This window comes from Orycteropus afer, unplaced genomic scaffold (genome assembly GCF_000298275.1).
Source record: "Orycteropus afer afer isolate SDZICR_OR568_19922 unplaced genomic scaffold, OryAfe1.0 scaffold00179, whole genome shotgun sequence".
NCBI classification, from domain to species: domain Eukaryota; kingdom Metazoa; phylum Chordata; class Mammalia; order Tubulidentata; family Orycteropodidae; genus Orycteropus; species Orycteropus afer.
Window position 1 is genome coordinate 4,646,396 of NW_006921766.1, and position 24,478 is coordinate 4,670,873.

General features: G+C 45.1%; 1 protein-coding gene across 1 annotated transcript in view; it reads right to left on the reverse strand.

Annotated features, from left to right (window-relative positions):
- The window catches only part of ABCG1 (ATP binding cassette subfamily G member 1), a 103,080-nt gene extending 85,816 nt beyond the window's left edge, over positions 1 to 17,264 (reverse strand). The window contains exons 1-2 of the mRNA XM_007947278.2: positions 17,223 to 17,264; positions 9,778 to 10,021 (exon numbers count right to left, since the gene is read on the reverse strand). Of these exons, the coding sequence (XP_007945469.1) occupies positions 9,778 to 10,021; positions 17,223 to 17,264 (286 nt within the window). The remainder of the gene's footprint in view (positions 1 to 9,777; positions 10,022 to 17,222) is intronic.
- Positions 17,265 to 24,478: the final 7,214 nt, after the last annotated feature.

The window sequence follows — 24,478 nt, forward strand, 5'->3', positions numbered from 1 at the left end:
CTCCTGGCCACCCCGTGTATGTCAGGGTAGAACTGTGCTCCACAGAATTTTTAGTGCCTGATTTTTCAGAAGCAGACCACCAGGTCTTTATTTCTGAGGTGCCTCTGGATGGACTTGAACTTCCAACCTTTTGGTTAGTTGAAAACCTAACCATTTGAGCCACCCAGGGACTCCTACTTTAAATAAAAGTCTGGAAAATTCATGACCTTTCTCTACTAGGATACCAGTTACAAGGATATAGCTACTATTTAGAATGCCAGCCATTTTTCTGACGATGTAATTCTAAGTATTTGTGTGCTATTTCCATTCCAATGAAGTCTTCCAATTAAGTCTAAATAGAAAGCAAACTGGGGCATAAAAATATAATAATAATCAAGTAATAAATGTCTCCATCAGACTCATTTTAGTGAAGTCTTCCAGAGTGAAATTATGCCACTGGCAAGATCTTCACAATTTCTGGGTACTGGCTGTTCACAGGACCTAGGTTTGCTAACATGCTCACACCTACACAGCAGTGAGATTTGAACGCCCCTGTGATCCCATGTGCACAGGAAAGCCCCTAACCAGCAGCCTGGCTTAGGGAACCTGCCACCGCGGGACGGTAGGGACTGCCTCCCCACTGCTCAGCATCCTCTCCTCTCACCCTTAGCAACAGCCCCGGTGCGGTGCGGGCAGCCAATCAGGTCTCTCTTCACCTCCGCCTCAGCTGCTCAGCAGAGGTTACTAGCGAGCGTTGACCGGCAGTAACCCCGGCGCGGCGAGCAGCAGTGGCCTACACGGAGCCGGTGAGAATGCGCACGCGCTTCCCAGCGCACCAGCCCCACCTTCACCAGCCGGCAGGAGCAGACCCGCAACTTTGTGTTTTCTTCAATTTTCCCAGATCCTTCAGAATGTAAAGTTCCAGGAAGCACAAAAATCCTCCAGGCAACCTCCACCAAGCCTACAATCACATCTACCATAAAGCAAAAGGAAATGATGTCGAAGCAGATGTGTCCCTTCCTCTGAGCTTGGCGGGGAATGGCAGAAGCCTCTGCCTGAACTCACCTCTGAGATCCCAGTCTGTGCAAGGCTGCACCTGCACCAGCCAGAGAAAGAGGCTGTGGTTTACTCAGTTATTTACAGCCTAAACAGCTATCCTTCAGCAGGCCAGAGCTCACTTTCCCAAGGGTGAGATGACAATGGGACAGAATGACAATTGGACAGCTCCTTGGTGACAAACCAGTGTATGGCCCTTGAAACTTCTGGGTAGAGGACAGATAGTCTAATAACCCATTCCTGGAGAGCCAGGTTAGGCCCAGGTGCCCAGTGCAACTCCCAGCCAGATGAGGGAAGTTTGAGGACATAGCCAAAGCCAAAGTTGAAATACCAGGAGGTGTTGAGGTATTTTAATGGCACCTCACTGTACAGCAGTGGTAGTTTAGACCAGGCTTGGGGGGTGAGGGGAGTATCTCCTTGGCAAAGAAAACTTGTGTTGGAAGTAAATCAGATAGCTTATTTTATGTGAGTCTGAGAAATACCCAACCAACATAAGTTCTCAGTGGTGCCTCTTGAAAGGCTGAGGTTAAGAGCTGAGGCTGACATTTGAGTCCTAGATATGCCCCCTTATCTGCAGCAACTGGTCCTGGGCAAATCCCTCTTCCTCCAAACCACCTTCCCTCCAGTGTTAGATGGCCATACTTGTATTGCCTCCCCCCACCCCCACCCCGGGGGTTCCTGTAAGAACTTAATGAGACAATGTGCTAATGCAAACAGCATTTGCTCAGTAAACATCAGTTGTTTTTAATTTAAAAATAAACACTTCTCCAGAAAAGGGAGAGGGGGAGAGACAGCAACTGAGAAATCCCATAAAACTTATGCAAAAAGGTTCACTTTCAAGATAGGCAGTTGAGGGAACTTTTTTGGTCTAAGCACATCAATTTGCCTTTTGACAGTAAAAGGAAACAGAAAGATTGACTCATATTCTGCTCTTCTATGAAGCTCCACCCTTACCAGTTTACAAAGAGCAAGAATGATCTGGCAGGGGCTCTTGCTCACTGCCCTGCCCCTCTCCCCATTAATGTCACTGTGATGCCCACCTTCCAAAGCAGGACTCTGGCCTCCTATCCTTCAAGGGCCATGTGTTTTGCATCTTAATTGTTCCTTTCCAGGTAGCATTGGATTTTGATGCACTTATTGTTTTGTACTTAGGCTCCACCTCCTCCCTAATTTGTGTGCTCTTTTCAAGACAAAGATTATACTTTTTCTGTAGAGTTCCAGAAATCAGACCTTGTATCAACAAATGAACATTATTCAAATAACGACTTCAGTTCAACGTAGAGTAGCATTTTCTAAGAATTCAGAATTGTGTAGATATGGCCTGCGTGCCTGGAAGTGTCAGTTCCAGGTTGCTAAAAGTGCTCAGATGAAGACTGACTGCCAGTTGAGGGGAATAGGGCAAGAAGGATTCCTGCTCTAGGAGGAAGTCAGAAAAGAAGAGCTCCAAGTCCCTTTAGGCTCCAAGACTAGGACTCTAAATATAGGTCTCAGTTGGTCATAATCACAGTCTTGAAGTCACTCTGGCATGTCTTAATTTTGACACCACATGCCATTTACCCCATCAAGCACAAAGGTGACTAATAACAACACAGCTGATAAAGTGAGAAGGGAAACTAATGGCTCCAGGTCAGGCTGGAGCATGACAGTAGGTTAGCAATCAATCCACTTGACCCCAAAAACACCTCTTGATGCCTTTTCTCACAACATGAGCCGAGCACTTGGTATTAGATATATTTGATTGGAAGGCAATCTTTCCTGTACATGTTGTAGAAATTTGTCATCATGGATTTAATAGAGAATATACCCCTATTAGAAACTCTGCTCAGTTCAGTCTTTCTAAATATATTTACTCTCACCCACAGAGTTACCTTCATTCTTTAAATAAACCAATCTGTTGATTCTAGAACTGAACTCAAAAAGAGCATGTATACGGTTACTAAACATTTTTTTTCCCCTGCCAATTTATAAACAAAAGAAATGGTATCATGTTCAGCAAAATGTCACCTTGGGTTATTTCTTGGGCTTAGTGGATTAGGTTCTGGTTTGAGGGAGGAAGGAGCTTTGTTCAAGAATGGGCAGTTTTTAAGGTAACAAGCACATTTGCGGTGTCAAAGGAAGACAGAAGGGCCCCTACCAAGTGGATGAAAATGAATGTGGCAAGACTGACTTCAGGAAGTTGGTGATGCCAACCCCCCACTGAGCAAAGCATAGTTCTGCAAAGTTGCACTGAAGAGGCCAGATGGTTCCAAGAACAGAAGGACTCCCCAGGAAAATGATAAAGTAGTAGCATGGCTGAATAAAGATCCTGCCGACCAGAGGAAGCCAGGTGGTCAGCTGTGGAAATGAAGGAGAAAAGGAGACCAAAGGCCAGTGTTGGAAGGGCCATCTAAGCCATGTCCAAGGAGAGAATGGGCAGTCAACTCTTGAGCCTGATGGTGCCACACTTCTGGACCATGGAGCTCTGATTCCAGTCCCAGATGATGAGGATTTGGCTTCCAAAGCAGCCTGCTCATGAGGAGACAATGTGCTGGCTGCCCTGCCGGATGCCCATGTTCTCCCTGTAGTTTATTAGCAAATGACCCTCTTGGTTTTATACATCAATCACAATGACTTCATCTGACATGAGTCTGCCTTGAGAATCAGTCAATTCTCAACATTTTTGCAAAGCAAACAATCAGAATCAACTTAGAAGACTTCCTCACCAAAAAGGTGCTAACCCTGGGGGCCTAAGTAAGTGGACTAACTGCCTGCCTGCCTGCCTCCCTGCCTGCCCTAAGGAACTATCAGGTACTGAGAAGAAACACTGGCCAGGGGTGGGAGAGATGGGAAGCTCTCCAGTCCTCTGGGTTCCACCATGGCAACCTAGGGCCATTTAGCTTGCCTTTGTTTATCCCTTAGCCGCAAGCCATGAGACCTTGTGAGAAGATTGGGAACATAGCATTGCACTAAAATGTTAGTTACAACCTCAGGTGAAGGCAAAGGCAAAAGCACTAAAAGCAATTTCTTTTAGGAACTGTAGGGTGTCCCACCTTAGTATGATCGCTCCCAAGAAGCACAAAAGTAATTCATTCATGCTACAAAAAAAAAAGTTGCCATTGAGTCATTTCTGACTCATGGTGACCCCACGTGTGTCACAATAGAACTGCGCCTCATGGTTTTCAATGGCTGATTTTTCAGAAGTAGAAGTAGATCACCAGGCCTTTCTTTTAAGGTGCCTCTGGGTGGACTCGAACCTCCAACCTTTCAGTTAGCAGTTGAGCACATTAACAGTTTACATTATTGAGGGACTCATTCATTGTAGGGGACTATAAATCCCCTTCAGACCTGAGCAAACCATCTCTCTAAAAACCCATAGCTCTCTCTGGATCTCTGCAGTCTTCCTGTAACTGGACTTTCCTTCCTGTCTCTGTTCCAGAGGGTTGGATCAAGCCTCCCCGCACTTGGTTGGGATCCAGTCTTCCCTTAATGGAATTCCTGAAAGGGATTTATTAATGACACATTCCACTCATTTTAGCCAACCTGTCATTACAGGCATCCACCTTGTGAAATAGTTATGGAACTAAGAGAAAGAGAACTTTTAATTTGAGAAGGGTTTTAAATGCATTTTTATAGCTTAGAAGCAAACCGATAAAGATAATCTGGCTTGAAGCTACACAGAATGTTTAACTCCTTCCTAGGTTTTTGCAAGAATGAGGCTGGAGGATTGGATCTCAAAGTAAGAGATGATATTTCATTCCACCAGGGTGTTACCATTTTGAGACAAGGGCTTAACTGAAGAATAGTAAAGAAAACTCTCTAAAGCCCCAGATATGATTACTTTTGTTCTCAACCTGAACTTCATCACAAAGCAATCTTGGGAGGTGTATTTAATTTCTAAGAATCATGTCACTTGCTTTACAGCAACCATGCTGTATAAATATGAAATTCCTTTACACAGACTTATGAATGACAAAGGCCATGGAAGCAAACCAACTGAAAGAAAAACAAGTCCAAATTAACATTCAAAGCAATTCCTAATCATTTTGTAAAACAGGATAAGGCGCACATTCATGGACTGGGCAGTCTACTGGTGTGCCCATATCTGGGCTAAGCACTTACCAGTTTCCTTGTAAATCCTGCTGGTAACTTATCATGGCCTGAGATCCTGCAGACTTGGTTTCAAGTCACATCTTCTCTACCACTATGACCTTGGGCATGTCCCTGACCCACACATCACAATTTTCTAATGGGTAGACTCTCTCCCAGGAGCTCTGGTGGCATAGTGCCTAAGACATTTGACTGCTAACCAGAAGCCTGGCGGTTCAAACCCACCAGCCACTCCTCGGAAGGAAAATTGGGCAATCTACTTCCATAGAGATACTGCCTCGGAAACCCAAGGAGGGGTTGCCACGATTTGGATCTGACTCAATGGCATTGAGCTTGGGTTTTGGGCTTTTTAGACTCTCTCCCTGTGAGCTAAATGAACTGAAGAATTGCTTCAGGCTTGGTCAGCTATACAATGAAATGGCTCAGATCTCTTGGGGAGGGAGCAATGTACAGAACACCTCAAGGGCTCCATTTATTAACTGGGACTCATCACATCCTAATAAAAATGAGACTCCATGGTGAATGTGAACTAAAAGACAGAACACAGCTTTTGAGCATAAAGTCTCCTGTGCATCACAATCATCTTCCCCTAAGAGGTATTTCACTATGTAGATTCTCTTCTTAAGAAGGAGTCCTAGCAGTCACCAACACTGTGTGTCTACTTACCTTACATCTGCCTTGCAGCAAGCAAAAGCTTCTTTCCAAAAAGTCAGATGGAGGAGTAAGGAACAACTAAATCATATTTTTCCAGTACTTCCCCTGACATAAAAGTTTGTTATGTGGCAGAACTGAAGTCGCTACTGTTCCAAGTCATTTGTCCCATCAACTTATGCTACGTGAGTGAATTCCTTGAGGGAAAGTAATTACTGTATAAGAAGCATGTGAAATTATCCTTGGGGTGTACTTTTCTCTCCTGAGAATAGTTCCTTTCAGAATTATGTTCCCTACTAGGAATCTATTATATGATCCAGTTTTTCCTCCAAAGACATCATTAATCATATGGTGAAAATGTAACTACAATTGAAAATACAAGATGTTTTGTTAAACACCATTTTTGATGCTTGGCAATCATCAAGCACAAAGACTGATTTAAATTATTTATCTTTGACATCTTTGGCTTTAAAAGACTGCTATTTATTCACTCATCTCCTTTCTTCTAAGTTCTCTTTTTTTCATCTTCTCTTCCTTCTTTGAAATAATTAGGTAGGAATTTATAATGCTATTCTAGTCACAATGCCAAACTTTGCTGGAATGTTCTATGTTGAATTTGTGTCCTAGCACCATGTTCTGAGTGAAAGAGTGTGAGAAAAAAGCTTTCATGGAATGTGTGGTGAGTGATCCAATATCTTTATAGTGGGAAGAAATCTAGATTGGGAGTCAGAACAGCTGGATACCAATGTTGGCTTTGACCTTGAGCAAATCACTTCTGCTCACAGACTCCTGTTTCCTCAACTATACAATGAAGAGGCTGGACCAGGCCCTCTCAAAACTCATTCAGCTATCATACTTGGAGATGCCTTCTCCCTAAGCAATGCCATAGTGTCTAACTCCAGTGTGATCATCATATTAGCTCATTGCTTAAAGCTGAATTTTAAAAAATTTAAAACAAACAGCTTTCTATAGACAGAATAATAAGATAAAAGAAACAAGAGCAGCCACGTCTGACCCAAAGGTTGTACTCAGAGTCACACAGAGATGACACCAAATATAAAATCTCCAAAATGAGAAAAGGGAAGTGCAGAGAGTGACATTGGATTCAACTTCACAGCTTAACCTAATCATTGGTAGAAAATGAGACAATCACCAACTGAGGGACAAAAATGGGAAAGGGAAGGCCCCATGTTGAGAGCAAAGGAGACAGACTTCCAGAAACAGCCAGAGCAGAAGCAGACAAAGACACCGGTCTACCACGTGGGAAGGGCATAAATGGAATTCGCATGTTGGACCAGGGCCACAGAGGAACTCCAACTGGGCAGCCCAGCAGCAGGGGTGCAGATCTAATGCATACTTTAATCTTCAGCCTGGGGGTAGGTATTAGTTGGGAAAATGCATTATCCAAGTTCAGGGTCAACTGGAGGTAACACCTAAGTGCATGTTGGTCATGAGAAAGTGGTAAGCACTGAGAAGAGCTTCTGCAGCTAACTCCCTCAGTAGAGAAAATTCTGGCTGCTCCATCCTAATGTGGCTACAACAGCTGAACAAGGCCTGTGGATATCCAAGCCTACAGGAAGAGCCCTGCTTCCCTGATAGCCATGTGGACTCAGCGACACTGGGACCCCTTAAGGCAGGGCTGTCCCATTGGACTACACAGAGGTAGAGATCCTCGCTCTAGTCTCAGGCCTGCCTGTCACTACATCAGGAGCATAGGCAAGCCCCTAAACCACTCAACCTCAGTTTCCTTTCTATTCCATGAGAAGGTGGACAAGTACTTCCACCTGAATTTATGCTGGAGTGAGAAATTGCCTAAATTCTGAATTGCAGGTACCAGAAACAAGGAAACAAAGGGGATGCAGCATTAAGTGAAGGGGCAAAAGGTGAGAAGTCAGACACAGTTGTTGCTGTAGAGAATGGGAGCTGGGAGGAAGCTGGGCACAAAGCCAAGCCTCGCTGGTTGAGACACCAGCAACTGGGGCACACCAACCAATCATGTCCGTCATCCTCTCTGGCTATAACCATCTCTGACTCACGGACAGGGCAGATCTCTCATACCCATTTCCTACTCCACCCCTGAGCCCACACAGGTTACTACAGGGCAAGTGTTTATCTGGTAGCCACCAGGACTGAGCTTCCCAGAGAGTCACCTACAACAAATAGTTGATAACTTTGACCATTGGTTAACTTTGACTATTTTTGTGACTGGTTTGAACACTTGGAGAATATAGAGTTTATAAGCCATATATCTGGCTGGGAATGAGTTTTCTTGCTCTGCAAACATTGCTTGAGCACCTATTGTATGCCAAGACTTGTGTGTTGGATTTCAAACCAATATTCTGCTACAGTTTTCAAATGTTTGCATTTCTGCATTATAAACCACTTCCATTTGCAGGATACCTCTCCAAGCATTTTCAGCCATCATAAGAACGTTTTCAAGGTGACACCTAATAGACAGAAATCACTCCTTGTCATTCATGGGTTTGAGTAGATTGAAAGCTAAACATAACAATGTCCTCCTGACTTATCAGTACACTTTTTCTATAAAAATTTTTGTTCAAGTTAGGCAGGAAAAGACTGTGCCACTTTCATTTCAGTAGGCTCAAACAAATGGACTCAACACCGAGCCAGCCACAGAATTTCTTCCTTTACAAAACAGGCTAGTGTTCTCTGACAATGTAAGTATCAGATAACAATACTGTACAATAGACCGTTGAGAAGGTACAAGAGCTGTTCCTGGTTGTGCAAACATAGACATAAAATTATCCACAACCAACCTGGGCTGGCAGATACCAGAGACAAGTCCATCTAGGTTCTAAAACTATCCAGAGTGCCTCCAGCAATGTTCTCAAATGCTTAGGCTTTAAGAAAGTACAAAAATAAAATGAAAGTATAGAAAAAAAGAAGAAAAATTAGAAATAAACAAAGCAATTCTCAGTGGATCTTTCTTCTTCAAAAAGAAAGTAGGATTGAATCTAGATTTAAGTTGAGAGTCTTAAAAATATTAACATATTTCCAGTGGTATCTGAATCACATTCATTGTTCAAAATTCCTCATAGATGTTCAAGTTGCTGTAAGCGATTCATTAGAAACCAGGGACCCTCATTTCTTGGTGACGGCTAACATGTCCTCTTCCAATTATCTCCCCCTCCCCCATGAAAGATAGAGCACTCCTGGACACAGGATGAGGAATAAATTCCACAGGAAGAACTAGGTTAGGCTGGAAAAAGTAGTATCAACCCAAGGAGACATCAACTCTACAGAATGTGAAGATATAGAGCTGGGAGAGGGAGCAACCAAGATGTTGAAAAAACCTAAAATACAGGCTGGTTGTCAATTTCCTTTAACATGCAACATGCCTGTGGCAAATTTCCATACTGTGTATTTTTTCAGAGACCTCCTAAGTTTCAGCCCTCTATTTCTTCCATTTGTATCTATATGGCTCATTTTAAAACAGTTAATTTATATTTATTGCCCATCAACACCAACCACTAAAGAGTCCTTTGAAGACCCCTAACACAAACAATTGTTTCCAGGGACATCACTCTAGGTCATAGGTACTTTTAAACACTTCAAAGTGGGGAAGTAGTGCCATTTTCATTTGCTCTGAAATGCTAAAGAATAGTTCCATCTTGAAAGACTAAGATAAACAGCATTCACAAAAGATGATCCTTTGAATGCACTATGGAAGCAAGCACACATTGACCCTGGTCAACTTTAGTGACATTCTTTGTTTTCTCCAATAACAGGTCATTAGTAATAATATAATAGAATTTTAGCATCACCATGAACCTTGAGATCATCTACTCCAACATCTTCATTTTATAGCTGAGGAAAATAGAGGCTAAAGCAATGAACTAAATTACCTCAATAATAACAAACTTGGGAAGAGAATCTTGGCCTCCCAATTTCAAGACCCAAGATTTTGCCCAAAGAACCTGCTGCTTTTGCTTCCTTCACAGGACCTTCCCACGTCTCAGTGAACAAAGTAGCCTCCCTCCCTACCTTTCTTCCTCCACCAGGGTCCTTCAGGAACAGAGTAAGAGAGGTCCTTGAATTCAATGTTCACAGCTGCCCTCCGAGGCAAGGAGGAGAAGCGCTGGGCCTCCGTGAGGTTGTTATCCACTTTTTTCAGGTGTCCATTCAGCAGCTCTGTCTCAGGGGCATCCATGCTGCTGGAGACCACCTCATCCACTGAGACGCACACCGACTTTGGCTCCGTCATTGCTGCAGAGTAACTGCTGGCATTCTAAAAGAAAAGGAGAGGAAGCAACAAGATGTTATAAGCTACATCAAGGGTATTGCATCAAGAGATTTGCCATCAGGCGTAGGGTCATTGACTATTAATTGCAACACTTCTGAAACTACAAGAGTACCTTTGGCACAAGAAGAAAGGTGCTTATTTAAAGGAATGTGTCATCTCTATCTGTCATTTTGTCTTCTATTCAAAAAAATGTTTAAGATAAAATATTAAGCTGATCTACAAGTCTTACTTGGGAATCATAAAATCTAAATCACAAAACTGTAATAAAGGAATTATTTTCCTCAAAGAGAAAAACACAGGCCATCATTAAAAATGATTATTTGCAGTCCCTGGGTGGCTCAAATGGTTAAACACTCGACTACTAACCAAAACCTTGGTAGTTCAAATCCACCCAGAGGTGCCTTGGAAGAAAGGGCTGGTGATCTACTTCTAAAAAAAATAAGCCAATTTAAACCAACCCTTTGGAACCTGTCATGAATAAGAATTGACTCAATGGCAGCTAGTGGTGGTAGTGGATTTGCAGTCCACTCATAATATTCAATATGGAAGCATGATACTAGCTCCTACTGAAATGTATAACTGAAAAAGTCTTATTTTAAATGAGCTATTTTAATGCTTTCCTTTATAATCTCATAAAACCTCTCAAAGGAAATAATATCATTGAGTTCCTGGGTTTTGTGGGGGCTGGTCTTTGCATTTTACTTTTAAATTTTCCAAATTTTTCCAAATCACTTACAACTCTACTCTCTGAATTTATCTTCATAATAGCACTGAAAAGTCTCAAATGTTGGTATTTTTTTCCTCTATTTTATTGGTGAGGAAACTGAGGTGCAGACAATTTAAGGAACCTGCCCTAAGTCCCACAATCAAATAAGGGGCAGAGGTGGTTCCAGAGTTTGAGTCATCAGAAAAACAGTTGTTCTTTCTACTGCATCACAAAAGTGCCTAATATTTTGTAGCTAGCATTGGCTTTTAAAGTTTACAGTGAGAGTCAATTGAACTGTAAGAGATGTGCCAAGAATCAAAAGTATTTATGCAAAGAAAGGAATATCCTCTTCTAATGGCTTGGCACTCTGAGCCAATCAATATGCCCCAAGTACCTCCAAAACACAGAAGAACCCTGGGGTGGACAAATATTATATTGTACTTTTTCTAGCTGCCTCTTTAATCTAAAGACAAAGTCCACAGTTTCAAAAGCACGGGCCTTCTGCAACACTCCACCATACTGTTGGAGGCCTCAATGAGAAGAGCCTACTGATCGCCATCTTGGATAATTCAGGCTAGTTTGACTGCCCTGGGGACTACAGAGACACTGCCATGTTACTGTTTGTCCTAAAGAGGAACCACAACTTACTGGGTTTTTCCACAGAGTTGTTAACTATTTCTTTAGAGTTGCTAGTTTTGGCCATTATTGTGTCTAATCAAAAAGCCAAAACAAAAACAAAAAACCCCACAAATCCCAGCAACTCAGGGGATCAAGATTTTCCCCTATTAGAATGCCTTCCTGAGGGCACATAACTGTATTACTGAAGAGCTGGCATTATTTCCTTCATGGTGTTTAAGGGCCAAAAACCCATCTCTAAACTTGAAGCTTTCAAATACTTAAAACAAAAATGGGGGCCTGGGGAGAGGTGGCCATAGGGGATTCTGATTCTTTTCACAGTTGAAAATGGAACTTTGACATTTTAAGCAAAAGGTATGCAAATACACACATACACACATGCACATACATAGAGCGTGCACACACATGCAGATACAGATACACACACATCCCTCACCTACTTCTCAAAACTTGAACCAAATAAAAAATTAGCTCATGGATTATAACGTTCTATGGATAAAAATAAAGGTGCAGAGTACAACTCTGACAAAATTAGTCTTGGTTGGCTGTTGGCACTGAGAATGTGAAATGTTTCAGACACAAACGTAAGTAGGTTCCTAAATTCCAGAAACAAAGTTAGTGAAGTTTTGTCTGACAACAGGAATCCTCATAGCCTTAAGGTGATCATGTGGCTCAGGGGCCCCAGAGGAAGCTAGGATGCAGCCTCTGTTTTCTATACTGGGGCGTCTTGCAGAACTAATAGAAAACTCTGCCCTTGCTCAGCACACCCTTGGCTCCAGCTTTGGCATCCCCAGAGCTGGGAACCAAATGCCACCCCTTTGCCTGTTCATCCTGCTCTTTGACGACTGCATGCTGCTGACACTGGTTTATAGCCCACTTTGACTCCGAAGGAGACTTGGGAAGCTCCAAATCCTGGCTTTGGGGAGTGTGGGAGGGAGCAGTAGGACAAGACAATTAGCTCCTTGGCCACACAAATGGAATGACAGGAAGTGCTGGTTCCAAACCTACATTCTGCTGGTAGACTTGGAGCTCTAACTCTGGAGGTCTTCAATGGCTGTGTGCTCAGTTGTGGAGGTGAGGGGCTGTGGTGATTCAACAAGCTCCTCTCCAGTCATAGGACCCTTTCAACCTCTACGCACAGTGTTCTAGCTGCCATACCCTCCTCCTAGGCAGCCACCTCAGGCATCTGTCCAATCAGTCACTTATTTCCTTACTGAAGAAACACACAATAATGCGGGGATGATAGCATTACTCCATCCATCTACCAATTGGCAGATATCAGTCAGACCAATATTCTGATGAGAGTCTGAATTTCCCCACTAGACTCTAAACTTTCCCTATCTAGTCACTCCCTCACTCTCTCACTCATTTGTCTATCCAGTCAACAAATTCAGCACCAACTTAAGCTGGGGTGGGGGTGGGGGTGTCAGTGGTCAACCAGACAGACATGGCCTCTGGTCTGAGCAAGTTCAAGATCAAGATCAGGCCCCAGGCAAGAAACAGGCAATCACAATATGGTGCTGCAAGGGCTATAATAAGACTATACAGGGACCCAGAAGGGACAGCTAAGATACCACAGACTCTGGGGTGTGGGGATTCGAGACAAAGTCTTTTTACAGAAATAAAATCTAAGTTGAGATTAATAAGGTAAGATGGGCGGTGGTTCCCTCTATGTGAGAGAATAGCATGTGCAAAGGCTGAGCAGCAAGAGAAAGGAACATTCCAGACTCTGAAAGAAATCCAGGAGTTAGAGCACTGATTTAGATTTAGGGTGGTATGGAGGAGGAGAGGAGGGGGCTTTGAGACTAGAGAGTCAAAATGGGTCCAGATCATCGAGGGCTGGCCAACCTTGTTAAGGAGTTTGGATTTTATCTAGAGGTCCCTGGGGAGCCAGAGTCTAAAGCCAGGGAGTGAAAGAACTAGATTTGCAGTTGAGAATAATGGCTCCTGCAGTGCTGTTGACACCAGGGTGCCAAAGGGAGTTGTTGGAGGTGGGCAGACAGGAGGCTGCTTCAGTAGAGAGGTGATGGTGGCAGTGGGGATGGAGACAAGTTGACAGGTCAGTAGAACAAAGCAAGTTGAGTAAACTGATGCAGAAGTGAGAGAAGGAGAAGCCACAGTCAAGTACTTACTATTTAAAGTATTAAATAATAACGCCTCATGCATACTAGATAAATGATTATAAACAATAGCTACTATTGATTGAGCAATCACAATGTGCCCATTAAACTCCCTAGTGTAGAAATTATACCTTTAATTCTGTCCCCACGTCTAGAAGGTGGAAATTACCATCTTTATTTCAGAGGAGGATTCAACACCATGGAAAGAATGCCAGACTGGCCTAATATCCACCAGCTGGTGAGTCGTCAGGCTCCCTGGCTCCCTGGGGTCTAGCTCTGTGGGCCTTCCAACTCCCTCCATCCATCCATGCCACCTTCCTAAAGACAGAATGCTTCTCAAATCCTGTCCAATGATCTGAATGTTGCTTAGCTTTCTATAGGCAAGCTATAGGTGACCCTTACAGGGAAATTCACAACAAACTTAAGAAATCATACATCCCCAGCTCCAAGTGAACTAAGCCCAAAGTGATGCACACAAGTACTCACCTTTCCCCCATAGGTGCCAGAGAGCCTTGCCCAATTAAAAAAATCATAAAAACCTGTCTGATGTGGGGCAGAGGCCCACGACTCCAAAATAGACCCACTCTCTGGAAAAATACCCTCAGACATGAGCTGCTGACATGGTAGGTTACAGTTAGTTTTTCCTTCACCTCCCAAGCTCATTAAAAATAAAACCAGTACCTCTTCCCTCATTTCTTCCTTTCATTGCTCTGTTTCCCTGTTGTCTTTGACCTTCCCCCTCCACGCACAATTTTTCTGCATAATGTATTGCAAATAATAGTAAGTTCATTCATGAAGGTTGAATGCAGAGGAGACCTTATTTGGAGCTTTCCTGGCTGCTGGTCATGAGAATATTTTCAGGGCATGGGGCAGAGTGACCCAGGATTTCCGTCTGAATGCTGGGCATATCGAGGGGGAGTCTCTCACAATTAGTGAGCCTTACCCAGGCCTTTTAGAGACTCATTTGCTCTATTTACTCCAGGGAAGCAGGGTTATGACAGAAACTTCTCCCTCAGCATCACAGGGAAGGGAGGAAAAAGGAAGAAGAGGGAGTGGGTATCAGGGGCTTGGCACATAGTTCTCTCTCACTTCTCTCTGTAGTTTGTGGCTGTCAACTTTGGTGTCCACTTAGACAGTGGGCTTTGCTGTTGGGTGGGAAGATCCTTCCCTAGTATCCTGCAGCACTGGGCCCATCAATGTCTGACCAATCCTCAAGGCGACTGCCCACTGGAAAATCACCAGAACATTGCCCCTTTAACAAGCTACAAGGACAGATTCCACTTGGCTTGCCATTCAGAACATCAACCTCACTATCACTAAGAACGCTCTTTAGGCGGTCCCAAATCCTGCTACCCTGTTGGGAAACCTGTGCCCACACCTCATGGCCTCCAGCTCAGGACCTCAAAAAAAAAAAAAAAAAAAAAAAACTTACTGCTGTCAAGTTGGATCTGACTCATAGTGACCCCTTTCAAGGCAGTATCACTACAGAAGTAGATTGCCCAATCTTTCTTCTGAGGAGTGGCTGGTGGGTTTGAACCACCAGCTTTCTGGTTAGCAGTCAAATGCCTAGGCACTACACCACCAGAGCTCCCAGAATCCTGTTTAGATTCTCCAGGATGCCTTCTCCAGACACACACCTCCCAGGCCCACCACACTGTTGGACCTGAACATGGGGGTAGTGGGAATGTCAAGTTCAGGATCCTGGGTATCCTTCAAGGGTCTCTGTTTATAATTTGGATAGAATTTTTAAAATAAAAAAGGTACAAGGTTTTCAGGGAGAGAAATGATTTTCAAACAAAAGATTGTTCCTTGAAATGAAAAAATGAGCCCAGCCCTAAGTGTCTTCATGCCAGGAAACAACACTTGAGTTCTGGGACTGTAGCAAAACCTAACATTATTTGACCTAAAAGAACAATCTACATCTGAAAACATTTGGATTCATTCTTATTCCCATGTGTACAAGTCTTCTTGGAATCCCTAAAAGGACTTCAAGAGCCACTCAGCAACTGAAGGATCTAAAACCTTCCTTACCTTAAACGAGCATCAATAATCTCCTTAATTTTCCATTATCCACATTATTTAGGAATTCCAAATAAATGAACAAATGTAAAAGGATGATTTCCCAGAGGAATATTACCCAGACATCAACCAGATAAAAGCAAAGATTATGAGGAGACTGGCTTTTAAGTTTTTCATTCTCTCTTATACGCGGCAGTCTGCTTCCGTAAGCCATGAAAAACCTATGGGGCAGTTCTTTACTCTTTCCTATAGGGTCGCTATGAGTCGGAATCAACTCTTGACAGTGGGTTTATATGTAAGTCAAGTATAGAAGGTAGAGTACTCCCAGAGATAGGAGCTGGCCTGCAAGTTCCGCCCCACCCCCACCCCTGGGTTTCCCCTCCTCTATCAACAGACTTAAGGTTTCTGCCGGCCCCATTCTATCAGTTTACACAAAATCATTATATAATGAGCTGGCGAGTCTCGGTATGCTCTACAGTAACCTGTTTGGAATCATAGGATGCGGGTGTCAGAACGGAGCATGCGCAGAACCCCGGCTACTTTTTTTTTTTCTCGAGCTCAAGCCAAGAGGTAACTGTCGGTCAAATCCTGCTGAGCCCAGCTGACTTCAAATACAGGATGCTAAAAATGAGATAAAGGGGGGAGGGAGCGTGGAAATTTGGTGCGTGCTATACACTGAGGGCGCACAGCCTACAGGAAGTAGCTGGCCGGATAGTAAATTAAAAAAAAGATAGAAAGATAGATGGATAGATAGGATAATACCAGTAAGAATACCGAATACTTTCTTTGGATACTTTAGATAACCTGAAATTTAGTCCATAAGTAACAAACTGCAATGTTGATGTGCTAGGCATCGAAATGAACGGCCTTAGGTAGGGTGGGGTGGGTGTGGTGTTGACAATAAAGCATACATGGTTAGTTTTGGTCTCTGCTTTTCTAATGTAAGTTTATGGAGATGTTACAAATATGCAAGAGGTGTCTCTTGCCCGTCGCTTGGAAAAGCGGTTTGCTGTAATTGTCTAGCAAGAACTCGCCCGGCACCTTGATGTCCACGCCAGAGCTGGTAGCCTCAGAAGTGAGGTGTCCGCCTCTGTTCCCTACCGGTCTCTCTCCGGGGTGCAGAAAGGCATCCCCCACCTCTCGCCCTTCATCTGCCTCCTCGGCAACTCCGCTGCCCTGTCCTCCATTTGGTCCAGGAGAAGCTGTCCCCGCCGTCCCCCACAGTGCTGAAGGAAGGCAGGCTCCAGCTCTCATGGATCATCTCCCTCTTTTGTTCTCTTGCCCGGCACTCTGGAGGGTGACGCGAGGAATCCCTGCTTCTCGAGCTCTTTGAACCCGCGGGCAAAGATAGCAGACCTTCCTTCCCTCCCGCCCAGCCTGCGGCCACTCCCAGCGCGCTCCGGGTCCCCAAGCTGCACGCCCCCCGGACGCAGACGAGGTCAAGGCCATCTGTCCACTTGTGGTTCCGTCTGGCTGCCTCCCACCCCTCCCGTTCCCGACCGGTCCAGGAGCATCCTGAGATGTCAGGTGGCCAGAACAAGGCTGATCAGAGCCGGGCCTCTCGGGGCACCTGGGTCATCGCCGGAGGACGAGCTCACAGGAGCCCCGGAGCGAGCGCGGAGGGGGTCAGGGCGAGGGTCTTAATGTATTTCTTGCTCTCCCGGACAAGAAACTAAGCCCAGGGACCCAGGATGCGTGCACTCACCATGGCGGTGCCGACAGAGAAAGCGGCCATCAGACAGGCCATGCCCCGGGGGCGGCGGCGGCGGCGGCGGCTGCGAGGACGAGGCTGCGGCGCTGGGGACGAGGCGTCGGGGACGAGGCTGCGCTCGTTCCAGGCTGAGCTGCTGCGCGGGCAACCGCAAGTGCTCGGGCTCCGGCTCCGGCTCTGGCTCCGGCTCCAGCTCCGCCCGGTGCGGGCGATTGGCCAGCGCTGGGGGGGCGGGGCCGCGGGCAGGTGAGCGTGCTCTTGTTGTGCTCCTGCCTGGCACCCCGCCCGCTCGCGGAACCACCAGGAGCTCACCTGTCCGTGGCTCACCCAAAACCCCGCGGCCCCACTGGTCAGAAACTGGAGGGAGCTGGTCAGTGCACCCTGGACGAACCTGCAGGAGGCCTTGACGTACGTTGCATGCCCAGTGTTCGGAGATCACAGCCCCTAAGTCCGTAGGGCTGTGCAGATGGAGCAAGACTGGGGTCCTGGTGGGAAAAGGGGAGAGGTAGGGGCTTTCTTTCTTTTCTTTTTTAGTTGTTGAGCTCTTGAGGCATTACTGCTGAGAGGACTAAAGAAGAGAAGACCCCTCCAAATGAACTGAGGCAGAGCAATATATAGGGTGACCACCCTCACTGAGGCTATGCAGGCTCTCATAGTGCCACATTTGGTGAGCGCCAGAGTGGTAAGTGCTGGGGAGTAAGGGGTGCTAGGTAAAGATGGCCAAGTCTCAGCATAACCCACAGAAAGTACTGTTCATGGTGCCTGGCATGAAGCAAGTGCTCAGCCCAGCCGCCACCAAAAGAAAGGCTCGTTTTTGCAGACCATGGTGTTTCTAGTGCGTGGACCAGTACCCAGAACAGTACTCAGCCCATACCTGTTGTGGTAGTTAAGGTTATGTGTCAACTTGGTTGGGCCTGGTTGAGTGGCTGGGCAGCTGGTGGTAGCATTCCCGGGGATGAGACTGGTAATCAACTCCATGGTGGGATCTACAGTGAGCAGCTGAGTAGCTGCCTTAGGGCTATGGTCTGCTTCCTGTATATAAGGAGAAGCCTTGGGGATAGTCTCTAGCTTATGGCACACTTGAACTCTGCATGTAGCTCAGTCGTTGTTCAGTCGTTGGCCAGGAGTAGAGACTCCCTGACTGGCCGTCCTTGGGACTTTCAATGGACTTGAATTAATGGCCTGCTGTGTGGTTTAGTAACATCGGGACTGTGCCATTTTATTTGTTAACTTCGGGCTTGTTAGCCCCAGCAGCCAGTAGCTGCCTGAGTGAAGAGATGGCTCTAGCTTCAGTGACAAGAGGCAGAGCTGAATCCCAAGGTTGAGGGACTTTCACCCAGCCCCTAGAGCCTGGCACTTTGCAATAGGACTTAACATCTCCAAACTGTAAGAGAATAAACTCCTGTTTGTTCAAGCAACCCATTTGTGGTATATTCCTGTCAGAGCAGTGCTAGGTAACCAGAACACCTGTGTTCATTGTACCTGTATAAGCAAGAAGCCTCAAGCACCCTCTCTTTTTGTTCCAGACAGGAATATCAGATGACCTGGCATCTGCTAAAGCCCTTTATATATATAAGAAGGGTTGTTTTCTGGTAACCATCGTTATAGGCATTCTGGACTTCCAGTCTGAGACTCCAAGGCTTGTGTTCAGTGGTTTGGAACCATGGACAGGAATGTGTTTCTTCCCACCTCCACCACACCTGAGTCACTGTCCCTGCCACACTACGGATGAGGGAAACCTCTCTCCTCCTCCTTACATTAGGCTTTTTACACCAGACAGGTGGACTTAACATCCATAAGCCTGAAGACTAGAGCTGAATTCTCCTCTTCAACTCAAAATAGGAAAATGAGATATGATCTCATTTTGAGTTCAAACTAATTTTAAGTTTAAAATAATCTTGAGTTTAAAGAGGAACTCACCACACGTTTTCTGAAATAGTTTTGACTTAAAGAGTCAAAGAGTTACCTCTGTTTTATCCTTGGATGTGGAAAGGACATCAGACCGCTGTACTTCCAGGAACCCCTTTGGGGGGACCTGGCCTAGGGGGCTTGTAGAGAACCTTGAAAGTACTGAACAGAGGGAATAGCGAAGACCACATGTTCTGCAAGGAGGATTCAAATCCACAAACCTCTGGGAAGGGTTTAGGGCAAAAGGCAGAGGGAAAAGATGCCTCATCTCTGGGGGCCAGCACTGGTACTCAGCCCTGCCACCCCACCACTACCTCCAGGAAGAGTGTTATGTATTGAATTGTGTCCCCAAAAAATATATATGTTGGAATCCTAACTCTTCAAACTGTGGGTGTAATCCAGTTTATAAATAGGGTTTTCTTTGTTATGGTAATGAGATCATACCCAAATAAGATAGATTCTAAATCTAATCACTTTTGAGATACAAATAGAATAGAATAGACACAGAGACAGATGCTGTGTGAGAATCATCTACAAAGCCAAGGAAGCAAGGGATAACCAGGACTACCAACAAGGTTGGAATTGACAAGATCCTGGTTTGGACTTTTCCAGAACTGTGAGAAAATAAATTGCTGTTCTTTAAAGCCACCTACTTGTGGTATTTGTGTTACAGCAGCTCTAGGAAACCAAGACAGGAAGTATGGATATAAGGGAGGAGAAGACACAGGGCATTATGCCTCTTGTCATGGGCATCTATTTTCTGCCCAGTGTCCATTCCCTTCCCTTCAAGGAATGTGTCCAGAGTGTCCTTCTGGAGCTTGCCATCCCAGCTTTCTGCCATGGAATTTGTGCGGGATTGACCAACCTTCAGCTCAAGAGTGGGCCAACTGGTTTCATCCAGTCCATGTCTCCTATCTGGCCTCACCACAATGGTTGGCCAAGAATGGGAGATGGAAGGTGATACTTCTGGTCTTCTGGAAGTGGCCACGGGTCCTGTGTGGAGCTTGAGGATGAAATCAGAGAGGAAACACAATGATAAACTGGTGTGGCTTGAGCTGCAGATTTTCTAATATCAGCCACGGCAAGATTTCTCACTGATACATCAGTACAATGAGGCAATAATAATGACCATGTGGGGTGGTTGGAGATAAAATGGCATAACCCACAGAAAACACTGTTCGTGGCAACTGGCATGAAGCAAGTGCTTACTGTTTTTATCCCTCTCATGTCCAATCAGGGTAAAAAAGAATGTTAGAATAGGACAGATCTGTGGAGTTTGTATCAGGACTCTTCTGGTGACAGAACTAACTGCAACTAGAAGGTATTATCTTAGGTAGCACATTCAGTGTACACTGGTTTCAGGCAGACTAGAGCCTAAAAGATGACCTCAGACTTTGTTCTCTTGCTCTGGCCATGGCTCTGCTTTCATGACTCTCCCTGTAGCCCCAGGCTTGCATCCTATCAGCTGGAAGCCTGCCATTCTGCCCAAGAGTGTGCCAAACACTGCCTGGTACACACACACACACACACATATACGGACACACAAAAAATAACTAGCTGAGTTGACACCAACTCATGATGACTCTATGTGTATTAGAGTAGAACTGTGCTCCATAGAGTTCTCAGTGGCTGACTTTTTGGAAGCAGATCACCAGGCCTTTCTGCTGAATACCTCTGGGTAGAGTCAAGCCACCAATCTTTCAGTTAGCAGCTGAGCACTTAACCATTTGTGCCACCAAGGGACTCCCTGCCTGGCCCAGCCTGGGCAAAATGAATCAAAAAGACCAAATGAAAGGTTAGCCCAAATGGAACCAGGAGGAAAGTTTGGGACATAGGTGCTTCACTAAGGCCATTTTGACATGCTCTTAGCACACAAACCTCAAAGGAACTCATCACAGGACTGTCTAATCCAGACCTCCATCCCAATAAGAATTACTGCTGAGACATCAATGGGAGCTCTGGTAGTGTAGTGCCTAAGGCATTTGAATGCTAACCAGAAGGCTGGCAGTTCAAAGCCACCAGCCGTTCTTTGGAAGGAAGGTTGGACAATCTACTTCCATAGTGATACCGCCTTAGAAACCCAAGCAGGAGTTGCTGTAAGTCGGATCCAACTTGACAGCAGTGAGTTTGGTTTCTTTTTTTGAGACATCAATGGTAGGTGGTTGGCCAGGGTAGGCTTCAGAATCTCCAGTGGGAAGCCACTCACTCCTTTCTTCAATAGGCAACTTCTCTCATCATCAAATACTTCTAATTGATAGCAAGCTGTCCCTGTGCTTAATCAGACTCCTTTTACTCTGGCTGTTCTGTGTTTTGGAATGACAGAATCATTTGCTTCTCTTCTGCATGATATACCTTCAGCTATTCATAAAGTGACCATGTTCCTCTCCAGGTCTCTCTTCCCTAAGTCAAATATCCCCTGTCCCTCCATCCTTCCTAGAAGATGCCCCTCTATCCTGCTTACCCTTCTCTGAGGAATTCTAGTTTCTCAGTATCCCTTGTACAATTTGGGGTCCAAAGCTGAACACCTACTCAATATATGTCTGATCAGGGCAGAGCAGGGTGGGATAATAAGCTACCTCATTTTAATCACCCTGCTTCTGTTAGTGCAGCTCAAGCTGGTCTTTGGTTTTCTTGTAGCAGCACACCCTGATAACATACTGACATTTCAGTTAATTAAAAATCTAGGTCTTTGTAAGAGAACTACAACTCTGCCTGGCCTCCCTATCACGTACATATTCTGCTGATATTTCAGAACCTTGGTTCAGGCTTCATATTTCTCTCTGTTGAGTTTATTCTTGAGTCACTCTATCCTCCCAGTATGGGCACTGACTGATCATTTTATTCCCTCGCCTGGCTAAAGATCATGTGTTCCTGGTCTCCACTGAAAACTTTGGTACACACTGAATGCTGTTGCTAGCTACTGTCAAGGTGACTCCAACTATGGCAACCTCATGTACAACAGAAGGAAATGGTGACAGATTCTGCACCATCCTCACAAACACCAGCATGTTTGAAGCAAACATGGAACACAAGTTGCCAAGCCTTTAGGATGCTCCTGCCTTTTGGGAGACCAGTCTTTCAACTGTCCCTAGGGACCTGATCTCTGCAGTCTGCAGTTATAGCCCCTCAAACCACCTTGTCCTCAACACTAGGTTCTCTTGTAGTCTGAACATCACATAAAGTACTGTTTATTATTCTCACTGCCCATCAAGCTTCTGTAGAATGGAGCTCCATGCAGGCAGGAGTGGTTATCCAAAGACAGATCCCCAGCACCAGGAACAGTATCTAGGGGAAAGTTTTGTCCAAACTCATTCAGCTATCACCTTGATGAGCCAAGAGTATACCCTACCTCCCTCTGGCTCCATTGCCCAGGCTGTGTGCATACAGCCTCCCAGTGTGAGAATATTTTTGGCCTGCTGTCCTCATCGTCAAGTTCCCTGTGGCTCACAAAGTGGCCAAGGGAAAAGCTCACTCATTGGAGAAGTCTCTATTTCATGAAAGAAAACTAAAGAGAAGGCTGGCATCTCTGCCCTTCTCCCCCAGCTCTCTCCCCTGCATGCTCAAGGCTACCCAGTGGCAATATTAGAGTTTATGGTATCTCTTCTCATGAAATCTCAACCAAACTGGTTGGGGGGGGGGGATCAGTAAGGTGATGTGTTTGTTTGTTGGATTTTTACAACCCAAAGCTCTGACTCAGAAGATAAAAATTTCCAGCCACATAAGAGTAGAATATGGTGCTGTTATAGCTGATGGAAAAGAGGGGTTGTCCCATCTCCCTGTCTGGCAGTGGGTGAGAGATATGACAGGGGCTCCAGGAGAGGGGAGTGAGGCAAGGATGAATCCAATGCCTGTTGTATCCCCAGAGCCTAAGGAAACAGGCTACAAACAGCAGGTACTCATTACTGAAGGCAGCCTTATTGGTAAATTGCCCTGGGCCAGGTCTGCTGGTCAGTCTGGCCCCTGCCCTTGTTAGTGTCTTCCCTGAACCTTTCATGTTGTACTAGCAGAAAACTAAGGGCCACTAGCTCTGTTCTATCTCTGTTCACATAAAAGCCATGGCTTCCATTAGAAAACAAAGAGAGAAAGACAGGAAGAGAGAAGAAGGGAGGATGGGAGGGAAAAGAGAAGAAAGAAAGGAAGGATTTTTTCCAAGAGAGAATGAAACAGAAAAAGGAGGAGAGAAGGAGAGAAAGAAAGAATCATAAAAAGGTAAGAATGCATGCAGAGGAAAATATGCCTTAGCCTTTAATGGGAAAGGGGCACAGAGCCAAGTTGTGTCATACAGTGAAAGTTGGGAGCACATCAAATGGAAACTCTGTTACTTGCATAATTTAAAGAAACAGATTTCTTTGATCCTCTCGATCAGCTTTACCAACCCTCTTGACTTAAATGGTATTCTGCCTCCAACATACAGATTTGCCACCACTACATCCTCTCAAGCTGGTGTGGCTCCAGAGAGGAACCTTGGAGAAGTGGACAACAGGGCTGCCTTTAGTCCTCCTCAGTACCCACATCCCTGTCAGGAGTTTAGAACAAAGGAGGAGCCATGAGATAGGGAAAAGGGGACATGCCCAGAAGGAAGATGGGAAAATGAGATCAGTGAGGGACATTTTCAAGAGAAGAGAAATGCAAGAAAATCTTTCATAAAGTACATTATTACAAACAGATTGTTTTCTGCTTCCATCCACTAACATACAACAAAGAATAGCTGGGAAAGATCTAAGAAATAGTCCCCTCGAGTAAAGAAAGAATAAATTCACATCCGACAATGGATGGACTTCGACAGTGAAGATTTGGACAGAAGTCTAAAAGACAGACACTGGAAAATTACTGGAAGCTTCCTTCCCACACAAAATTGAATATCCTGACACCCCCACAAAAGGTCCCATTTAGGGGATGAGTGGTAATGCATGGGCCATGGAGCACCCAACTTCCTCTGAAGAGCTTCCCACCACCAGCTGCACAGGATCAACCACAGGGCTCCATCCCCCACCAGAACCAACTAGAATACTCCATCCTTCTCGCCACTGTTGTTGGTCCTGGAAAGGACTTATGGATTCAGTTGGGCCCCAAGAATTCCCTGTGCCTGGATCCAGGGATGGAAGAGGTATCTTTCACATACAAGGTTTACAAGCCATACAGTGAGTGTTTTTCTTGCCATTAGACAAGTGCCCAGCTGAGAATGAGAAATGAGAGTTGGAGACAGTGATGGAGCCCTTTCATTGCCTGAACTCCTACATCCAGCCTTCCTGACTTTAAATTTGCCAACTTTCACTGGCTCTTCCCAAGAGGCTGGGCAGCCTGATGATGACGTGGTCTGTATGGTCTGGACTTAGCATTGC